General features: G+C 43.9%; 1 protein-coding gene and 2 long non-coding RNA genes across 3 annotated transcripts in view; 1 reads left to right on the plus strand and 2 right to left on the minus strand.

Annotated features, from left to right (window-relative positions):
• Positions 1-2501: 2501 nt before the first annotated feature.
• LOC120935479 (oocyte zinc finger protein XlCOF6-like) overlaps positions 2502-20009 on the minus strand; it is a 94024-nt gene continuing 76516 nt past the window's right edge. Inside the window, exon 4 of the mRNA XM_040347530.1 lies at positions 2502-3155. Within this exon, the coding sequence (XP_040203464.1) occupies positions 2528-3155 (628 nt within the window). The 3' untranslated portion in view covers positions 2502-2527. The remainder of the gene's footprint in view (positions 3156-20009) is intronic.
• LOC120935853 lies at positions 3537-8254 on the minus strand. The gene is made up of 3 exons (XR_005748539.1): positions 8217-8254; positions 7968-8109; positions 3537-3576 (listed from the first exon to the last, which is right to left on the minus strand). It is a non-coding gene; the product is annotated as an uncharacterized LOC120935853 (long non-coding RNA).
• LOC120935850 lies at positions 15769-16784 on the plus strand. Its single transcript, XR_005748536.1, has 4 exons — positions 15769-15816; positions 16145-16224; positions 16316-16523; positions 16649-16784. It is a non-coding gene; the product is annotated as an uncharacterized LOC120935850 (long non-coding RNA).

Raw genomic sequence — 20009 nt, forward strand, 5'->3', positions numbered from 1 at the left:
CAGTATAAATGTGGATGGTGCCAAAAATGTGTCAAAAGTGTCCGATGTGTCCGCCATAATGTCGCAATCCCAAAAAAAAAAAAAAAAAAAAAAAGGAGTGCCGCCATTACTAGTAAAAAAAAAAATAAAAAATAATAATTCTGTCCCCTATTTTGTAGGCGCTATAACTTTTGCGCAAACCAGTCGCTTATTGCGTTTTTTTTTTTTTTACCAAAAATATGTAAAAGAATACGTATCGGCCTAAACTGAGAAAAAAATGGGCTATTTATTATAGCAACAAGTAAAAAATATTGATTTTTTTTCAAAATTGTCACTATTTTTTTGTTTATAGCGCAAAAATAAAAACCGCAGAGGTGATCAAATACCACCAAAAGAAAGCTCTACTTTTGGGGAAAAAAGGACGTCAATTTTGTTTGGGAGCCACATCGCACGACCGCGCAATTGTCAGTTAAAGCGACACAGTGCCGGAAGCTGAAATTTCACCTGAGCAGGAGGGGAGTATATATGCCCAGTAAGCAAGTGGTTAAGTCTCTACTGTTGTTTTGCTTGCATCTACCTAGTAAGGTTACTTTGTGGTATAAGCAAGGAAGCTCAGATCTCTGCAGTGTAATAATGCGCTTATACTAAACAAAAATGCTTTACTTATTATTATTATTATTATTATTATTAAGCTACTTAAATATAGCGCCGCCAATTTACGCAGCGCTTTACATATACACTGTACATTCACATCAGTCCCTACCCTCGTACTTATAAAATTATTACAATATTAGGACTACAATACAAGACTGACAGATATGTCTATAAATAACAAGATGCTATCTACTTTCTAGCAAATAAGCATCCTATGGTCAGTAGAAATACCCTTAAAAGATACCTAACTCAGGTTAGAGTGGGTTCATGATGCCCATTGGCAACGAGGACCCAAGCGTCTTTAAGCAGTGTCTGGAGATCGGGTGAAAGCGTCTTAAGGTATAGCTTCTTCAGGCTAGTACATATCTTCCTTGGTGTTAAGTCATAAGCTGGCAGGACGACTCCATAATGCCTTAACACCAAGGAAGGTCTGTACCAGCCAGAAGAAGCTATACCTGAAGACGCTTTTGCCTGTTCTCTAGCAACTGCTTATAGAAGCTTGGGTCCTCATTACCAATGGAGATTATAAACTCACTCTAACCTGAGTTAGTAGAAATACGCTTAAAAGTTGCCTGTTGCTTATTTGCTATGAAGTAGGTAGCATCTTGCTTGTTATAGGTTTATCTTTCAGTCTTGTATTTCTAATATTGTAATAATTTTGTATGTAAAGCATTTTTGTTTAGTAAAAGCACATTGGGCCAGATTCACAGAAAAAGTACGCCGGAGTATCTGCTGATACTCCGGCGTACTTTCAAATTTGCCGCGTCGTATCTTTATTTGTAATTCACAAACCAAGATACGACGGCATTTGGCTAAGATCCGACAGGCGTACGGCTTCGTACGCCTTCGGATCTTAGGATGCAATACTTTGGCGACCGCTGGGTGAAGTTTGCGTCGTTTTCCGCATTGGGTATGCAAATTAGCTGTTTACGGCGATCCACGAAGGTACGCGCGTTCGTCGCATTCTCTTACGTCGTCGCTAGTCGGCTTTTCCTGTCTCAAACTTAGGCCTGCTATTTCATGGCTTAGATTTAGACCAGCCATCGTTCCCGCGTCGAATTTTAAATTATTATTTTTTTAGTAAGACGTCCGGGAATACGAAAGTACGTTACGCACGTCGCCGTTCAAAAAACACGTCGGGGCGCCGTAATTTCGCGCAAAGCACGGCGGGAAATTTCCTAACGGAGCATGCGCAGAATGTTCGGCGTGGGAACGCGCCTAATTTAAATGGTACACGCCCCATTTGAATTAGGCGGGCTTGCGCCAGACAGCTTTACGTTACGCCGCCGCAAGTTGACAGGCAAGTGCTTTGTGAATCAAGCACTTACGCCGGCGTAACGTAAACGGGATACGCTACGCCGCCGTAAATATACATGAATCTGGCCCATTATTACTTTGCAGAGGTCTGAGCTCCCTTGCTTTTACCGCAAAGTAACCTTACTAAATAGATACAAGCAAAACAATTGGGGGCTCATCCGGGATATTGCGCTAAAGTCCAACTGAAGAAGACATGTTTTTCTATGTAGCTCATGCTAGGTAAAAATGCTGTGCAAGCTGTACAGTAAAAGCACATTAATAGGTCTGAGCTTCCTTGCTTATACCGCAAAGCAACCTTACTACCGTAGATAGACGCAAGCAAAACAACTGTACATCAAAAAAGTTAGTAAGGCAAAAATCTGATCTCCTTATGAAGTGTTTCTTACATGATGAAGATCAGCCATGGAGTATATCTGAGGTGTATATTAGGGTGTGCTTCTTCCCCACATGAGAGCTGGGATGTCCAGCAATATTCATATAGAAGACATTTCCCGCACTCAAAGCACCAATATACCTCGAGGGTTGTGTGGGATCCCTGATGTACAGGAAGACAGGACTTCAGTGAGGAAAAATCCCCTCACTCAGGACAGGAATATGGATTCTCCCCCGTGTGAGATTTCTGATGTGTGTGAAGACTGGATGTCTGTGTAAAACATTTTCCACACACAGAACAGGAATACGGCTTCTCCCCTGTGTGAGATCTCTGATGTCTGGAAAGATTGGACTTATCTGAAAAACATTTCCCGCACTCAGGACAGGAATACGGCTTCTCCCCTGTGTGAGATCTCTGATGTCTGTAAAGACTGGATTTCTCTGAAAAGCATTTTCCACACACAGAACAGGAAAATGGCTTCTCCCCCTTGTGAGATATTTGATGCTTGTTAAGACTGTACTTTCTTATAAAACATTTCCCGCACTCAGGACAGGAATAGGGCTTCATCCCTGAGTGATGCATCTGATGTGTGACAAGTGCTAATTTTTGCATAAAATATTTCCCACATTCAGAACATGAGTAGTGTTTTTCCCCAGTGTGCAATCTCTGATGTCTGTAGAGATTAGACTTGTCTGAAAAACATTTCTTGCACTCAGGACAGGAATACGGCTTTTCCCCTGCATGAGATCTCTGATGTCTATAAAGATTGGAATTATCTGAAAAGCATTTCCCGCACTCAGGACAGGAATACGGCTTCTCACCCATGTGAGATCTTTTATGCACATTAAGACCATATTTAGAACGGAAGCATTTCCCGCACTCAGTGCAGGAATACGGCTTCTCTACCCTGTGAGATCTTTTATGCTCATTAAGGCGTGATTTAAAACGGAAACACTTCCCACACTCAGTACAGGAAAATCTCTTCTCTGTTGGAACGACGGCACCGCCCCTCACAGTCTGAGGTTCCTCAGGATAAGAGGAATACGATGGTCCGGCACCGCCCCTCACAGTCTGAGGTTCCTCAGGATAAGAGGAATACGATGGTCCATCTACACTGTGTGGTGCCGGACGGCCATTTGAGGAAGTCGGGTTTTCTCCTGGACTATACTGTGTGATGTCCTCACCTTCTACTTTACAGTCTGGAGACAAAGTGAGACAATCCTCTGAGGTTTTCCTCATCTCCCGTCCATCTACTAAAATAGAAATACAAAGATTATTACTAGACATGAGCAGATTGGTTCCCCTAAACCAGGACTCCGCCCACATCAGGCAGCTTTGTCTCTGAAGATCTTACAATTCCATCCTCAAGGTAACTAGTAAATGGGTCCTCTGATCTCCTACCAGATCATTCCTTTATTCATGGACCTTAGTCAGAGAGTGAGGAAACAACGAGAACTGTCTTTTATAGGAGTGACAGTGATGAGGGGATTATAGGCCGAGTGTCCGCACCCCCTCTATCACTCATTGCCATCTTCTCAACACAAGAAGTCCTGCACTTCCTTATTAAGTCAGCAGGGCTGAGCCCCACCAGAGGTCAGAGAGTGAGGATGGGGGGAGAATAACCAAGATGAAGACTGGACTGATCCTGAAGGTCACCATCATTGGTTTATCGACTCCTCCCTCGTTATCACTTTCTGTTTAAGGTTCCAAAGTCTGAGGATGTTATCACATTATTATTATTATTATTAACATGTAAAAGTCTGTGCTCCAATCAAATCATCAGATACACCAATTCTCTACCAGCTGGACATTTTATAACAAATGTAGCACACCCCACATAGGAGCTGCAGATAAAAGGGATCCCCCAATCCCGCACAGGCAGGCACACTAAATTTTCACAAGCACCCCAGAGACAGAGAACAGTCTGTGACTTTGTTCTTATGGTTTATTAAAGGGTTTCAACTTGAAGAGGGATGGGAAGATATGGGATGAATGAATGAATGACTTGTATAGCGCAACGCATGCGAACTGAATTGCCTCTGGGCGCTTTTTCCAGACAGTATCTGCTTGGCTGGTGCGGTCATTTTTAACCCGTAGGATGCCCACTTGACTTTTTAAAAACATTAGGGACATTCTTCCTATATACAGCTCCAACTTCTTCCTCCAGCACACACTTGCCTTTCCTAGCTGTGTCACTCTGAAGATGATCTGACAGGCTCCAATCAGATTTTTAGCAATGGCCTAGTACAGGCAGGGACTCACAGCCCCTATGAGTGTAGAACAGTTTAGTCACACAGCTTGTACTTTTCACATCACTTACTCTCTGTGGTCTCTGGTTCCAGCACTACCTCTTTTGGCCCTACCAGCCCTCCTGGCTGCAGCAGCCCCTTTCACTAGCCCTCCAGGCTAACTCTCCGTACCAGTCCTCCAGACTGATTCTCACCAGCCTAATGCTGCATACACACGATCATTTTTCGGCATGAAAAAAAACGACGTTTTTAAAAACGTCATTTAAAATGATCGTGTGTGGGCTTCACATCGTTTTTCGGCTTCTGAAAAACGACAAAAAAAAAATTCGAACATGCTGCATTTTTTAACGTTGTTTAAAAAAATCGTTTTTTCGGGTTGTAAAAAATGATCGTGTGTGGGCAAAAACAACGTTTTAAACCCGCGCATGCCCAGAAGCAAGTTATGAGACGGGAGCGCTTGTTCAGGTAAAACTACCATTCATAATGGAGTAAGCACATTCATCACGCTGTAACAGACAAAAAAGCGTGAATCGTCTTTTACTAACAAGGAGTCAGCTAAAAGCAGCCCAAAGGTGAATAGAACTTCCCCTTTAGAGTTCCGTCGTACGTGTTGTACGTCACCGCTCTTTGTTCATCATTTTTTCAAAACGATGGTGTTAGGGCAACATAATTTTTAATGATGAAGTTGGAAAAACTTCATTTTTTTTCATGCCGAAAAACGACCGTGTGTACACGGCATTAGTGTGCCTAGGACTGTGCAGTGCTGTACCCTATGCTATACTCCGATAGTGTGTGGTAGCGTTTAAAACAGTCACCGATGCAGAGACCAGGTTGGTCAGGACAGGAGGGACAATAAAAGCGGATGTCACACCTATATACGTGTTTTCTGCAGACACAACATTTTCTTTGGAGTGTTCTTTGGGTAGGGGTACCAGGGAGGACATACAGAAAATGCCTCTCATGCAGCTGGCTCACTGCATTTGCATTGGGAAGTTGGGGCACAGCACCGTCTGGAAACAGAAGGGCTGTGATGATCCCTTCCTGGAATTTTAGGAAGGATCCAGTCTGTCCTGAGGCTTTGTATAGCACATAAGCATTCAGCAAAGCCAATTGAAATAAATATACAGACACTTTTTTGTACCCGCGTCTGGCCTTATGGGCAATTAGGTACGACGCCAACAACTGGTCGTTGACGTCCACTCCTCCCATGTTAAGGTTGTATTCGTGGACACAAAGGGGTTTCTCCACAACACCAGTCGCCGTAGAAATTTGGACTGTCGTATCTGCGTGAAGGGAGGACAGGACGAAAACATTCCGTGAATCCCTCCACTTCACAGCAAGCAAATTATTACACTTCAAGCAGGCTCTCTCCCCTGTCTAAGTCGGGTTTCTATAAGCCATTGGGGAAAGCCCCGGCAATTAGATTGCACGGTGCCACATGCTCCAAATCCACAGTCAAAAAGGTGTAATAATTGTCCACATACAAGTGGTACCCCTTTTTGAATAAGGGTGACACAAAGTCCCACACTATCTTACCATGGCTCTACGTGACTATCTCTTCCCTCGTAAACCATAAAACTATATGTATAGCCTGTTGCCCTGTCACAGAGCTTTCACATCTTGACCCCATATCTGGCACGCTTGCTTGGAAGGTACTGTTTGATAGACAAGCGGACAGAAAACGTAATCAGGCACTCATCAACGCAAACAACTTGATCAGGAGTAAACAAGTTCATGTGGTTTACGAGGGGCTAAATTTTGTAGACCTGATCAAATCCAGGGTCATCCTGAGGACGACAGAGTTCATTATGATTGAAGTGCATGAACCGCAAGATCTGCTCGTATCGTGTCCTGGTCATGGAGGCAGAGAACACGGGCATATGGTAAATTGGTTCAGTGGACCAATATGACCGCAACTCGTTCTTTTTAAATTATTCCCATGAGGAGGTATAGGCCCAGACAGGTCTTAAATTCGGAGACCGCGATAGGTCTCCAATCTCTGGGAAGGTGCAACTGGGGATTAGCAGCAATGCATTGACCAGCATACAAATTGCTTTGGTACACACTAGAGCTATAGAGATCTTCAGTGAAAAACAGCGCATAAAAATCAAGTGACGTAATATCAACTGTTTGCACTTGAATTCCAGGCTGGCCAGTGAACGGGGGAAGTGCAGGTGCTGCAGAAGTGGTGGGCTCCCAATTCAGATTGGCAAATGTAGCAGGAAGAGCACTATGGGCCTGCGTTTGTCTTCTTATTAGCGGCAGTGGAACACTACTTGTGCTAGCCACCTCGCCAGCTTCAACTGCACTTATGGGATTTTGCCACATCACCAAATGATACTGCAGTGCTGGATGTACAACCAGGATGTACTAGGATGCTGGTGCTTGCCAGTTCACCAGAAGGATGAGCGGCCCTAGTACTGGCTCTATGCTCCATACGAGAGCCCTGCGGTTCTTGCACCTCAACGACAGCAGAATGGGGTTGGGTACACCTGACCTTGGCAGGGACCACTACTCTGTCATCAGAGCTATCTGCCAGGGTGCCGCTGCCGTCTACTGGTTCATACTCTGAGCCTGAATCTGACAGATGGGTGAATTCCTCTTCACTATCTGTCATGCTCAGAAACGTGTAGGCCCCTTCACTACTATACCTTCGATTTGACATTTAAGGTCTCTAAATTTACTGGTACAGTAATGAGACTTACAGGAAAAAAGCTCCTGACTGTCAGCGACTGATTTAAATTATACCAACATTTTTTTTATCGATCGTAGGGATCAGGCCTGACTCTGCGAAAACTGCAGTTCTGGGTTTAGTGTTTTGCAAGTGACAGTGATCAATCAATATTGCACTTGGGTGGGCTGGGCGGAGGGGCTAAACACAAGTGCTAGCAGGTATCTGGGCTGATCCCCACGACATACAGCTACGACACCTCACCCAGCCGGACCAACCTGCGTATAACTGCGGTGGCTGGTCCGGAACTGGTTATTTAGAGTAGCTTAATGTTACCATAGTAATCAGAGATATTTTTCTAAACTTTAATTGCTGGTACAATGAAGATTATTGTACCAGCAATGCTTTGAACTGTCATGAAATTGATTAAGTTACTGACAGCTCTGAATACTAGTGATCTGTAATTGGATACAGAAATTCACATGGTACAGGGGGCTGTATTTTGCCCATGTACCAAGTGATAGCTGTAGGCCAATCACAACTCACTAGTAAAAGAAGCAAAGCTGCTATTAATCACATTAAATCACAGCTTTGTTGACATTGTGATCAGGTGATAACATAGTGACCAGGGTATTACAGGCTGATATTTCCCAGTCCCTGCCCTACTCTGGACCAATCAGTAAGCAGTATGGGTGGAGGAATGTATTTAGTGTTAATGACCCACCTGTGCTGATCTTTGTAGGTGTGTCTTCCTCTAGAATTAGCCTCATTATTCCATCCTCCTCCATAGACTGCTGATCATCGCTCACATAAGCCTCTTCTTCTTCTGCTTTAACCTCAACTTTTATATTTATCAGTTCTTTACCCTAAACCAATAAAATTAGAGAAATGTCATCTGTAGAATATAAGCTCACATAAAAAATCCACACATCATCTCCACAAGTCTATGTTCTAGATGCTCTGTTCCACCAACCTTGTAACAGTGAGTGATGGTGTGACCTTCCTGTGTGGAATCCCGGGAATACAGAGGATAGGGAGATCTCTCTGGTAGGTTCCTGGTATTAGGTGGATCCATCATATCCTTGTGTCCTTCTGAAAATTCCTCCATCACTCCATACTCCTCATCCTCCTCTTTATACTCTTCTTTGACAATAATATTATAATCCTCAAGGTTTCCACTCTGAATATATAATAAAACATTAATTGTAACAAACATATTTGCATATACTGTATGGTATAACTACCAATAATTAATCATCTACCTGATGATGGTGGGGGATGGTGTGACCTTCCTGTTTGGAATCCCGGGAATACAGAGGACGGGGACATCTCTCTGGTGGGTTCCCATTACTGGATCCATCTGTAGGAAACACACACACTGACTAAATACATTGTTTCTATGTGTTTATCAGATGATGGGGGATCTAGGTGGAGCCCCTGTACTGCTCTCGCCTTTACAATAAAGTCTCCTCTTACCCGGTGATGTGAGGGGCGGCTGATTGTCCATCATGACGTCCTTGTAGAGATCCTTGTGTCCTTCTAAATACTCCCACTCCTCCATGGAGAAATAGACAGTGACATCCTGACACCTTATAGGAACCTGACACACACAATGATACAGTCACCATCCAGACACATCCCTTGTCTGTTACTGGATAATGTCCCAGAATTCCCAGCACCGCTCACCTCTCCTGTTGGCAGATTTCACAAATAGTCAAATTAAATGTCATTCCAAGAATCCTCCTCACCTTGCTGGTCAGGTCTGTGTTTTATTAAAGCCCCACTTTAGGGACCCCCACACTCTGTAGGTTAAAGGCTTGCAATAAGGAATTCTGACATCATTACATAAAATACAGGATCAACAGTACTGCTTTCATTGTGAGGATGCAATGGGTCCATCCACATCCTAAGACCATTGTAAAATAAAGCTGGATGGAGGGACATTGGGAGGAGGAGCTGTGAGGTCAGCGTGATGTCATAGGATTCCCTGACTCTGGATGGAGGGACATTGGGAGGAGCTGAGAGGTCAGTGTGATGTCATAGGATTCCCTGACTCTGGATGGCAGGACATTGGGAGGAGGAGCTGTGAGGCCAGTGTGATGTCATAGGATTCCCTGACTCTGGATGGAGGGACATTGGGAGGAGGAGCTGTGAGGTCAGTGTGATGTCATAGGATTCCCTGATTCTGGATGGCGGGACATTGGGAGGAGGAGCTGTGAGGTCAGTGTGATGTCATAGGATTCCCTGACTCTGGATGGAGGGACATTGGGAGGAGGAGCTGTGAGGTCAGTGTGATGTCATAGGATTCCCTGACTCTGGATGGCGGGACATTGGGAGGAGGAGCTGAGAGGTCAGTGTGATGTCATAGGATTCCCTGACTCTGGATGGGGGGACATTGGGAGGAGGAGCTGTGGGGGCACTCTGTGAGGTTCCTGTACACAGAGTCATTTCTACGGGGTGCGTCCCACCTCTCCTAACCTGAAAGATGATCTTTGTATTGGGCTTTTCCAGGTCATATTCCTGTGATCTCTGTGTACTTCGGAGACTTTACTGATCAGATTTTAGGATGAATATCTGAGACTGGGATCATTATGGAGAAAAAATAGTTTTCAGGACATTTACTACAAATGACATTTTCCCTCTTTCCTCCTATATGAATCTTATAAAATAAAGACATACATACTCCAATCCCCTAAATGAATCCCCCACCTGCCACTAATAATAGTGGTATAACCCGTTAGTATAGACCAGTGTTTCTCAACTCCAGTCCTCAAGGCGCACCAACAGGTCATGTTTTCAGGATTTCCCTCAGATGAAACAGCTATGGTAATTACTAAGGCAGTGAAACGGATCAAATCACCTGTGCAAAATAATGGAAAGCCTGAAAACATGACCTGTTGGCGCGCCTTGAGGACTGGAGTTGAGAAACACTGGTATAGACTGATGAGGTGAGAAGGTGATTGGTGGGAAATATGACACATCTCCAAAATGAGGATATTCTGACCCTGAAGGGGTTAATCTAGGTTTCCACACTATATATGTGTGTATCATCATCTGCTGGAGATAAAAGACGTCACAGTGACTATGGAGGAAGAGGACGGACATGACGGGGGTTACTGGGTGTAAATAGAAAATAAGATCTTTTTACCTCATGTGCTGGTTCTTCCAATAACGTCTCCTCACTACTTCTTCCCGACTCACCTCTCACCCGAAACTTCCTGTCTGTGTCTGACATCACTTCCTATCTGGATTTTTATGGAGACTTCCTGTCTTGGTCGAAGTGAGATCACCACCTTGTGGAGATCAGAGGAACTGCAGAAACGTCTCGTAGTGTGAACACGTCCTTGTGCTGTGTGTGTATGTACTGTATATCCTTATAGATGGGTCATCTCCACTCCCACCAGGGGGATAGAAATATATTACTGACCAGTCCAGCCTTTCTCAGCCAGGGTTCCTCCAAAGCTTTTGTGGATCCACTTATTAGGAAGGTGATGGAGGTCTGGTGAGCCCCCAATCTGAGTGTGAGCACCTATAGAGCACAGGATTGATGTTTGGGGAAGGAGGCGTTTTGTATATTCCACTACGCACGGTTTGCTGGAGCATATACTGAGATTTGGATGAAGTAGCTCTAGAGGTTTTGGAGACGATTATTGGTGGTGATATAATTTATTGACGTATAAATGAGACGTTGGATGGACTTTGCTAATAGAATGCAGGTGATCTGCTGAGACAAAGACATGAGTGCTAATAGGCTACAGGATATCTGCTTAGACATAGAACTGGAAATGGATGCTAATAGGCTGCAGGAGACCTGCTGAGCCATAGAAACAGAAATGGGTTATAATTAGGGTTGTCCCGATACCAATACTAGTGGGGGAGTTACAAGCACTGATCACAGCTGACTGTCCTTGTATCCTCCTCCAGCCCCCCTCCGTGTCCCACTCCATACTGCCATCTCCCTCCGTGCTGCCATCCATGCTGCTGCCACCGTGTGTCTCCTCCTCTCCCCCCCTCTCTCTGCTGCCATGTTCCCCCCCCATGCTGCCGCCGTGTTTCTCCCCCCCCCCTCTCTCTCCGTCCGTGCTGCTGCTGTGTTTCTCCCCCCCTGCTGCCGCCGTGTTCCCCCCCCCCGTGCTGCCGCCGTGTTTCCCCCCCCCATGCTGCCGCCGTGTTTCTCCCCCCCTCTCTCTCCGTCCGTGCTGCTGCCGTGTTTCTCCCTCCCCCTGCTGCCGCCGTGTTCCCCCCCCTGTGCTGCCACCGTGTCCCCCCCTCCCGTGCTGCCGCCGTGTCCTGGATGGAGATGATCTGTCAGGATGGAGAGCGGCGGTAGGAGCCGGTAAATCCGGCTCCTACCTTTTCCGAATGTACAGTGATGACTCTGCTCTTTACATTCACATAACTGAAACATCGTAAACAGTGTTTACAACGTTTCAGTTTATGAATGAAGAGAAGCCGCTGTCTTCTCTCATTTTCAGTACAGCTTAGGCTGCAGAGAAAGGGACTGGGGAAATTGTTTCCCTAGTCCCTTTCTCTGTCTCAGAGGAGAGATGTCAGAGGTCTGTGAAGACCCCTGATATATGGGAAAGTCGAACAATGGCGGGACTATAACGGTGCAAGCAGAAACCCATAAAGAAAAATAGAACAAGTACTATAAATTTTAATGGTTTATTTAAAAAAATATAGCGTCAGGTTGTAGGATATATCTTAGACTCTAACGGAGCCCAATTCATAAATCAAAACAACCTGGACAGGTATAACAATGTTAAAAGGTTTCCATAACAGACATAAATACTGTAGCAGAGATCACAACCCGGTTGGTAAACCCTATATATTTCGCCTGGTTAGGCTTCTTCAGGGGTGGTTGAGATCAGAGTTTGGATTCTGATAATAACATACAGAGAAAAGAAAGACAATTAGTGATTTATACACAGATATATTAAATATACATAAACAATAAATAGAGTATATAAAGTCGCTCTGTCAGTGTATATCAACATAATGCCCACCTGCTGGTCCGTAGTGGATGTAAACAAACAACAGGGTGTATATTACCCTGATACCATCACCTGCCTGAAAAATCAGGCCAGATGGACACAAGTTGACAGCCAAAAGGACAACCTAGGCAGGAAAAGTGAAAAAACCGCTGCAGATGAGATTCACACAGTCCCCAACCATCGGAGAGGCAGGGGGCGGCACCCAGAAGCAAAGTGGCCAACTGTGGAGAAGAGTAGTAATATCAATATCTATTGTAAAGTACATAAGGAAATATTTATTTAATAAAGAGTAAAGATAGAGTGTACACTCACAGTGCTTAGGTATACAGGTATAGCATCTGTGGAGGCTTATGCCTAGCTTGAGACGGGAGGCTAGTCAAATTTGTGACAAGCTGATCCAAATGTTGTGTCAACCAAAAAAATATTAAAAAAATATAAAAAAGAAAACAGTTAGAGATCAAGCAAGAAAAATAAATGAATAGAATGAAAAAATATGGAATAAATAAAAGAAAAGTAAAATGAAACAGACAGTTTGTTTCTATATCATATTTAAAATAAATATAGTGATCATCAGCAAGAAGACTATTCCATAGTAAAGAAAATCCAGAACAGGAAGAAAAAAGAGGATAATCGCTCCATAATAATAATAATAATAATTAAACCCTCTGACAAAGGGGGCAACGTAGTAGTCATGGACTTAAAGGACTACGAACGCATGTGTTTAAAGATCCTTGAAAACGAGGATTGGTACCGCCCAATACCTCAGTCGGTAATTCTAAGCTTTAATAATGAATACTACGCCCTTATCACTCAGGCCTATCATCAGGGCCTGATTGATAAGGATACGTGGAACTTTTTGAACATTCAGGAACCTAAGGTCCCTACAATGTACGCCCTACCAAAGATTCACAAATCTTTAAAATGTCCACCAGGGAGACCTATAGTATCGGGCTGTGCAGGACTAACAGAGAATGCCAGCTCCCTGGTAGATAATTACCTTCGCCCGCATGTTACCGCCCTGTCCTCGTACATCAAGGACACGATTGACCTTTTGCAAACTATCGATGGCATATCAGTCCCACCCAATACCTGGCTGGTTGCTATCGATATTGAAAGCCTTTATAACGCAATCCCACACGATAGGGGCATTGAAGTTGTGGGCAAAATCCTCAAGGATAGAGGCGATCAGGCAGAGCCTTATAACGTATTTATTTTGGATATATTAAAGTTCATTCTCACCAGAAATGTGTTCATGTTTGGACTCTCCCACTTCCTCCAGGTGCAGGGGGTTGCGATGGGGACTAAATGTGCCCCATCGTATGCCAACCTGTACCTGGGGGGGTGGGAGAAGGAGCTTTTTTCTGATGAGGATTCCTCGATGTATCTGTGCCACGTTATTTCGTGGTACAGATACATCGATGACGTTCTGCTATTATGGTCTGGTAGCAGAGCAGAACTTGACTCATTTATGAAGAGATTGGCCAAAAATACCTTTAATCTTAAGTTCACCATGGAATGCAGTCGTAAATCGATCAATTTTCTCGATCTTACCATCTTCATTGGATCTGATGGAACTGTCTACTCCTCTCTCTTTCGTAAGCCTTCTGCAGGTAATACTATTCTGCATGCCTCTAGTGGCCACCCGCAGTCGCTTGTAAAAAGTATACCCTACAGCCAATACATTAGACTAAAGAGGAATTGTGTCCTCAAGAATGATTATGAAATAGCTGCTAGAAACCTATACTGCCGTTTGAAGGATAGGGGTTACAGTCACAATATCCTGAAGAAGGCTTACAATCGAGCTGCGAGTATCGACCGCAGGGACTTGATTTTTCCCTCCCGAAAGGTTAACTCCCTGCAACCAATACGTCTGCTTACTCAATATTCTGCTTGCCATACACAGTTTAGAGAAATTTTGGATAGATATTGGCCATTATTATTGGCGGATAACACTGTCAACAAATTTATCAAGGATCGACCTGAAGTTACCTACCGCAGAGCACCATCTCTGCGGGACAAACTTGTTCGGAGTCATTATAATCCCTTAGAAAACTCTTCACACACAATTAATGGTACCTTCTCATGCAAGGGATGCCACATGTGTCCTTTTATTTTGAGTGGATCTACAGTCGTGTTGCCCGGCGGACGTACCCACACTATTCGGCATCGGGTCACATGCCAGACTGTCGGCGTGGTGTACCTGGCCAAATGCATGTGTGGGTGCTTCTACGTAGGCAAGACGAAGAGACCTTTCCACAAACGAATATCGGATCATATTGCTCCCATACGGAAAAAACAGTCTACCACTGCCATCAGTAGGCATGTGGGACATGAACACAATTTTGAGCCTAATATGGTTAAATTCACTGCCCTGGAACATGTGCCCACACACGTTAGGGGTGGGGGTATTGACCGCAGTCTTCTGCAACTTGAAACTAAATGGATACAAACTTTAAACGCCACCCATTACCCAGGACTGAATGAATATATCAGCTTTAAATCTTTCCTGTAAGGGCTACCTAGTCTGTATGTCCCAATCCCATCTTTTCCTGTGCTCCATCTTTGGGCTTGCCATGCCTTCATCGGGCGACTGCCTGAGTTGTTCCAGCATGGACTATATGATGCTTGTCATTCTGCATCCTCTGTCTGTTTTGTTTCACATTCCCTTCCCTTTGCTATTTGGTTCCAATTCCCTCTTTTCCCCTCTCCCTGGCTTCCTGTTTCTCCCCTCCCCCCCCCTCTCTCCTTTTTCCCCCCCTCTCTTCCTTTCCTCCCTTTCCACTATCCCCGCTATTTTGGCATTTTGCTAATGTGTATATATATGCATGGGATTCTATTTATATATATGATTGCCCCAGAAATGTTTGACCTTCAATTATATTTTTCTGCTTTATGAGTATTGTCCATTTATATGAACTTTGTTGTGAATCGCTCTGCTATTGTATATGTGCTTCTGCCACCCTGCCTATATCCATGTTGGTTTTTTTCAATGACCCTGCACCTTTCAGGTACGGGCCTTGACTTATCCTTTTTATTTTTATTTTTCCAAGTTGCAATTTCTTTGCCTATTGGACAATCCTATATCATCTGCAGGATTTATGATGCTGCTGCGTTTGTCTTTTCGCCTTTTGTCCCCCTCCATCTGGACACCCAAGGGCTTCACTTTGTGAGCCCGTTTTTGCCAGTGCTCTCTTTCCCCCTCCTGCTTGCTGATTCCCCTCCCCTTCCATCGGTGATTCGGCCACTCCCGGCTTTTGGACTTGGGTTTCTCTCCTTGTCTACGAGCCGCTCCGCTGTACGGCGGTGCCCCTCCCCCGGCGCGTTGTGATTGGCCGATTATTCGACCGTCCACGCCTTCCAACCCAGGGGTTGCTGGGGATTGTAGGCCTCCGGTCCAGCATCAGCTTGGGTGTCTGTGCACTGGCACTTTGTGTCCGCTCACGCCCGACCGCGCCTCCTATGACGCATGGACGTGTGGGAGGGGCTAAGGGATATATCTGGACTGTGTCTGGCTGTGGAGCGTCAGTGTGCTGTGCACTCCTGTGGAGCTAACTTATGCTGCTAAGACAGACGAACCAGGTACTCTCCCTATCATGCCTACCAGTTGCTTACTATACTAATTTGTTTCCTTTGCGTGTCTAAGTCTCTTGACTTGTTATTTTCTCAACTATTTCTTCTTTTTTCTTCCTGTTCTGGATTTTCTTTACTATGGAATAGTCTTCTTGCTGATGATCACTATATTTATTTTAAATATGATATAGAAACAAACTGTCTGTTTCATTTTACTTTTCTTTTATTTATTCCATATTTTTTCATTCTATTCATTTATTTTTCTTGCTTGATCTCTAACTGTTTTCTTTTTTATATTTTTTTATTATTTTTTTGGTTGACACAACATTTGGATCAGCTTGTCACAAATTTGACTAGCCTCCCGTCTCAAGCTAGGCATAAGCCTCCACAGATGCTATACCTGTATACCTAAGCACTGTGAGTGTACACTCTATCTTTACTCTTTATTAAATAAATATTTCCTTATGTACTTTACAATAGATATTGATATTACTACTCTTCTCCACAGTTGGCCACTTTGCTTCTGGGTGCCGCCCCCTGCCTCTCCGATGGTTGGGGACTGTGTGAATCTCATCTGCAGCGGTTTTTCACTTTTCCTGCCTAGGTTGTCCTTTTGGCTGTCAACTTGTGTCCATCTGGCCTGATTTTTCAGGCAGGTGATGGTATCAGGGTAATATACACCCTGTTGTTTGTTTACATCCACTACGGACCAGCAGGTGGGCATTATGTTGATATACACTGACAGAGCGACTTTATATACTCTATTTATTGTTTATGTATATTTAATATATCTGTGTATAAATCACTAATTGTCTTTCTTTTCTCTGTATGTTATTATCAGAATCCAAACTCTGATCTCAACCACCCCTGAAGAAGCCTAACCAGGCGAAATATATAGGGTTTACCAACCGGGTTGTGATCTCTGCTACAGTATTTATGTCTGTTATGGAAACCTTTTAACATTGTTATACCTGTCCAGGTTGTTTTGATTTATGAATTGGGCTCCGTTAGAGTCTAAGATATATCCTACAACCTGACGCTATATTTTTTTAAATAAACCATTAAAATTTATAGTACTTGTTCTATTTTTCTTTATGGGTTTCTGCTTGCACCGTTATAGTCCCGCCATTGTTCGACTTTCCCATATATAAATTTGGGATGAGGTGCTCTTGTCAATGATACTATTTTTCAGTCTAGACCAGCCAGATCCTATCCCTCTTTTTCCAAATATTTTCTTGGATGTTTTAATACATCATATCTGGATCTGAGTGGCCTAGCAATCTCTAACTAAAATATGATGCCTCTGGCTCTATTTATGAATACATGACATTTTGACTGTGGTGTATATATATGTTGATGTATATGCTAATATCTGTTTAGGACTTAGTTTCCACCACTTTGCCATCTAGTCCCCCTCCCCCCTCTTTTTTCAAGTATCCCTCCTGGATCCCCTTCTTTGCCCCTTGTCTAGTTATTCCCCACTGACAGTGTCTCCAGCACCTTGAGTGTGCATCACTGTCATCCCCACCTGGTTGCCGTGTACGGTGCAGACTCCCACCTCACCTGCTACAGGACACCCGGTGTATGTTGCACTGTTTTTTGTTTGTATTATCTGTTTATTTTTCTCTGCTGGCTTTTTCTTCTCAGGCCGTCTTTTGCTGCTGGCATGGCAGACTTTCGTGGCGCTGCATGGGAAGGCTTTATGTTCAAAATCCAGTCCAATACAAATAATGCCGATATAACTATTCCTGAGCTTGATCGAGCATTCCCTAGATTACAACGACTTTTGGAAAAAAAGGTCAGAATATTTTGGCATAAACAATACTTTATCAAATATGTTGAAAATCAGATCACCCCATGGGGCCTGAGGATACAAATATTCCCCAATCTTAAAAAGGTAGATGACGCCCTTAAACTTAGATGGGAACAGAACTTACAGTCTTGTTCGTTCGAAATGATGAACATCTTATGCAACCAATACGAAGCTGAAATTGAGGATCTTGATGTTCAGGTCAATGCCTGGTACATTGAATTGGTATTGTCGACATCAAATCCGCTGTTCATTGAGAGGGAGAAATCCCTTAAAGAACATTTGGAAGAGTATACCACTGACCTAATTAATTTTAAGGAGGGCAAATACCTTAGAGATAAGGCTGCATATGACAATAAGTATGCTTATAAATGGAATCAACCAACTTTCAACAAACCCACAGCCCATCCTTCTACACGCAATGTACCTGCTAATCTGACTAACATACCAAATGTCACTTCTGCTTCCTCTACAGCATCAAGTCAGTCAACTGTTTACCGAGAGATGTCTCATGATCGTTTCCCACGGAAACGTAAAAATGACCGAAAATCTACATCCTCAGAATCTTTATCACAAACCGGTCTCAACACCACTAAGCGTTTACCTACTAACTCTTCTATTTTAGATAATTTTCGTCCATCTTCCTTATCACGAATCTTGCATCCTGATACCCCACAGGTGACGAATGCTTTACTAGCGCACCCTCCGCGAGCTCCGGCACTTACGTCGCCTCTGTTAATGACACCCCACACCACCCCGACGAGACGGGTAAGCGAACCCAATGTATCCTCACATGTATCTTCACTCTTTCCCCAAAGCTCGGCAAGTATAGATCCCAAAACTGCACCAACTTTTTTAGGCAAACAGATGGAACTATCATCCACCCCGATACCCTCGACGAAGTGAGTACGCCCTCTTTGGATCTTGAGGTCATCAATCTATCATCCACTTCCTTGAGTGGACATGAGATTGATGTCCTCAAGCTTGGACTTACCTTCTGTCCATCCATCGGAGGTGATAAATTTCAAATGATTAAAGACATTCATCTCTTTGCCCGGAAATTAATGTTCAAGGTTATCTATGACAAACCATCTACTGAGTCAGATAATAGAAACTTTGAACAACTTAAAAATGATGCCGATGAGATACAGGCCATCGAGACTCTGATGGAACTATGGGAGGAGGGACATGTGGATGACGATTCCCCCTTGGTACCACCCACCTTGGGAATTTGTACCTCTGGGGTCACTTTTCCTCCACCTATGTCCTTCAAACCCAAATCGTTAAATTTTCCTCTCCTGAACAAAAATGCCAGTATATGGTCATTTGTCCAGCAGACCACAAGAGAGGTCGAGAAAATTGACCTCTCTAATAATTCTTCGAACCTCACTTTCAATCAACGACAAGCCCTCAGAAATCTTCAGGATAATCGCTCCATAATAATTAAACCCTCTGACAAAGGGGGCAACGTAGTAGTCATGGACTTAAAGGACTACGAACGCATGTGTTTAAAGATCCTTGAAAACGAGGATTGGTACCGCCCAATACCTCAGTCGGTAATTCTAAGCTTTAATAATGAATACTACGCCCTTATCACTCAGGCCTATCATCAGGGCCTGATTGATAAGGATACGTGGAACTTTTTGAACATTCAGGAACCTAAGGTCCCTACAATGTACGCCCTACCAAAGATTCACAAATCTTTAAAATGTCCACCAGGGAGACCTATAGTATCGGGCTGTGCAGGACTAACAGAGAATGCCAGCTCCCTGGTAGATAATTACCTTCGCCCGCATGTTACCGCCCTGTCCTCGTACATCAAGGACACGATTGACCTTTTGCAAACTATCGATGGCATATCAGTCCCACCCAATACCTGGCTGGTTGCTATCGATATTGAAAGCCTTTATAACGCAATCCCACACGATAGGGGCATTGAAGTTGTGGGCAAAATCCTCAAGGATAGAGGCGATCAGGCAGAGCCTTATAACGTATTTATTTTGGATATATTAAAGTTCATTCTCACCAGAAATGTGTTCATGTTTGGACTCTCCCACTTCCTCCAGGTGCAGGGGGTTGCGATGGGGACTAAATGTGCCCCATCGTATGCCAACCTGTACCTGGGGGGGTGGGAGAAGGAGCTTTTTTCTGATGAGGATTCCTCGATGTATCTGTGCCACGTTATTTCGTGGTACAGATACATCGATGACGTTCTGCTATTATGGTCTGGTAGCAGAGCAGAACTTGACTCATTTATGAAGAGATTGGCCAAAAATACCTTTAATCTTAAGTTCACCATGGAATGCAGTCGTAAATCGATCAATTTTCTCGATCTTACCATCTTCATTGGATCTGATGGAACTGTCTACTCCTCTCTCTTTCGTAAGCCTTC

The sequence above is a fragment of the Rana temporaria genome, chromosome 4, assembly GCF_905171775.1.
Source record: "Rana temporaria chromosome 4, aRanTem1.1, whole genome shotgun sequence".
Taxonomy (NCBI): domain Eukaryota; kingdom Metazoa; phylum Chordata; class Amphibia; order Anura; family Ranidae; genus Rana; species Rana temporaria.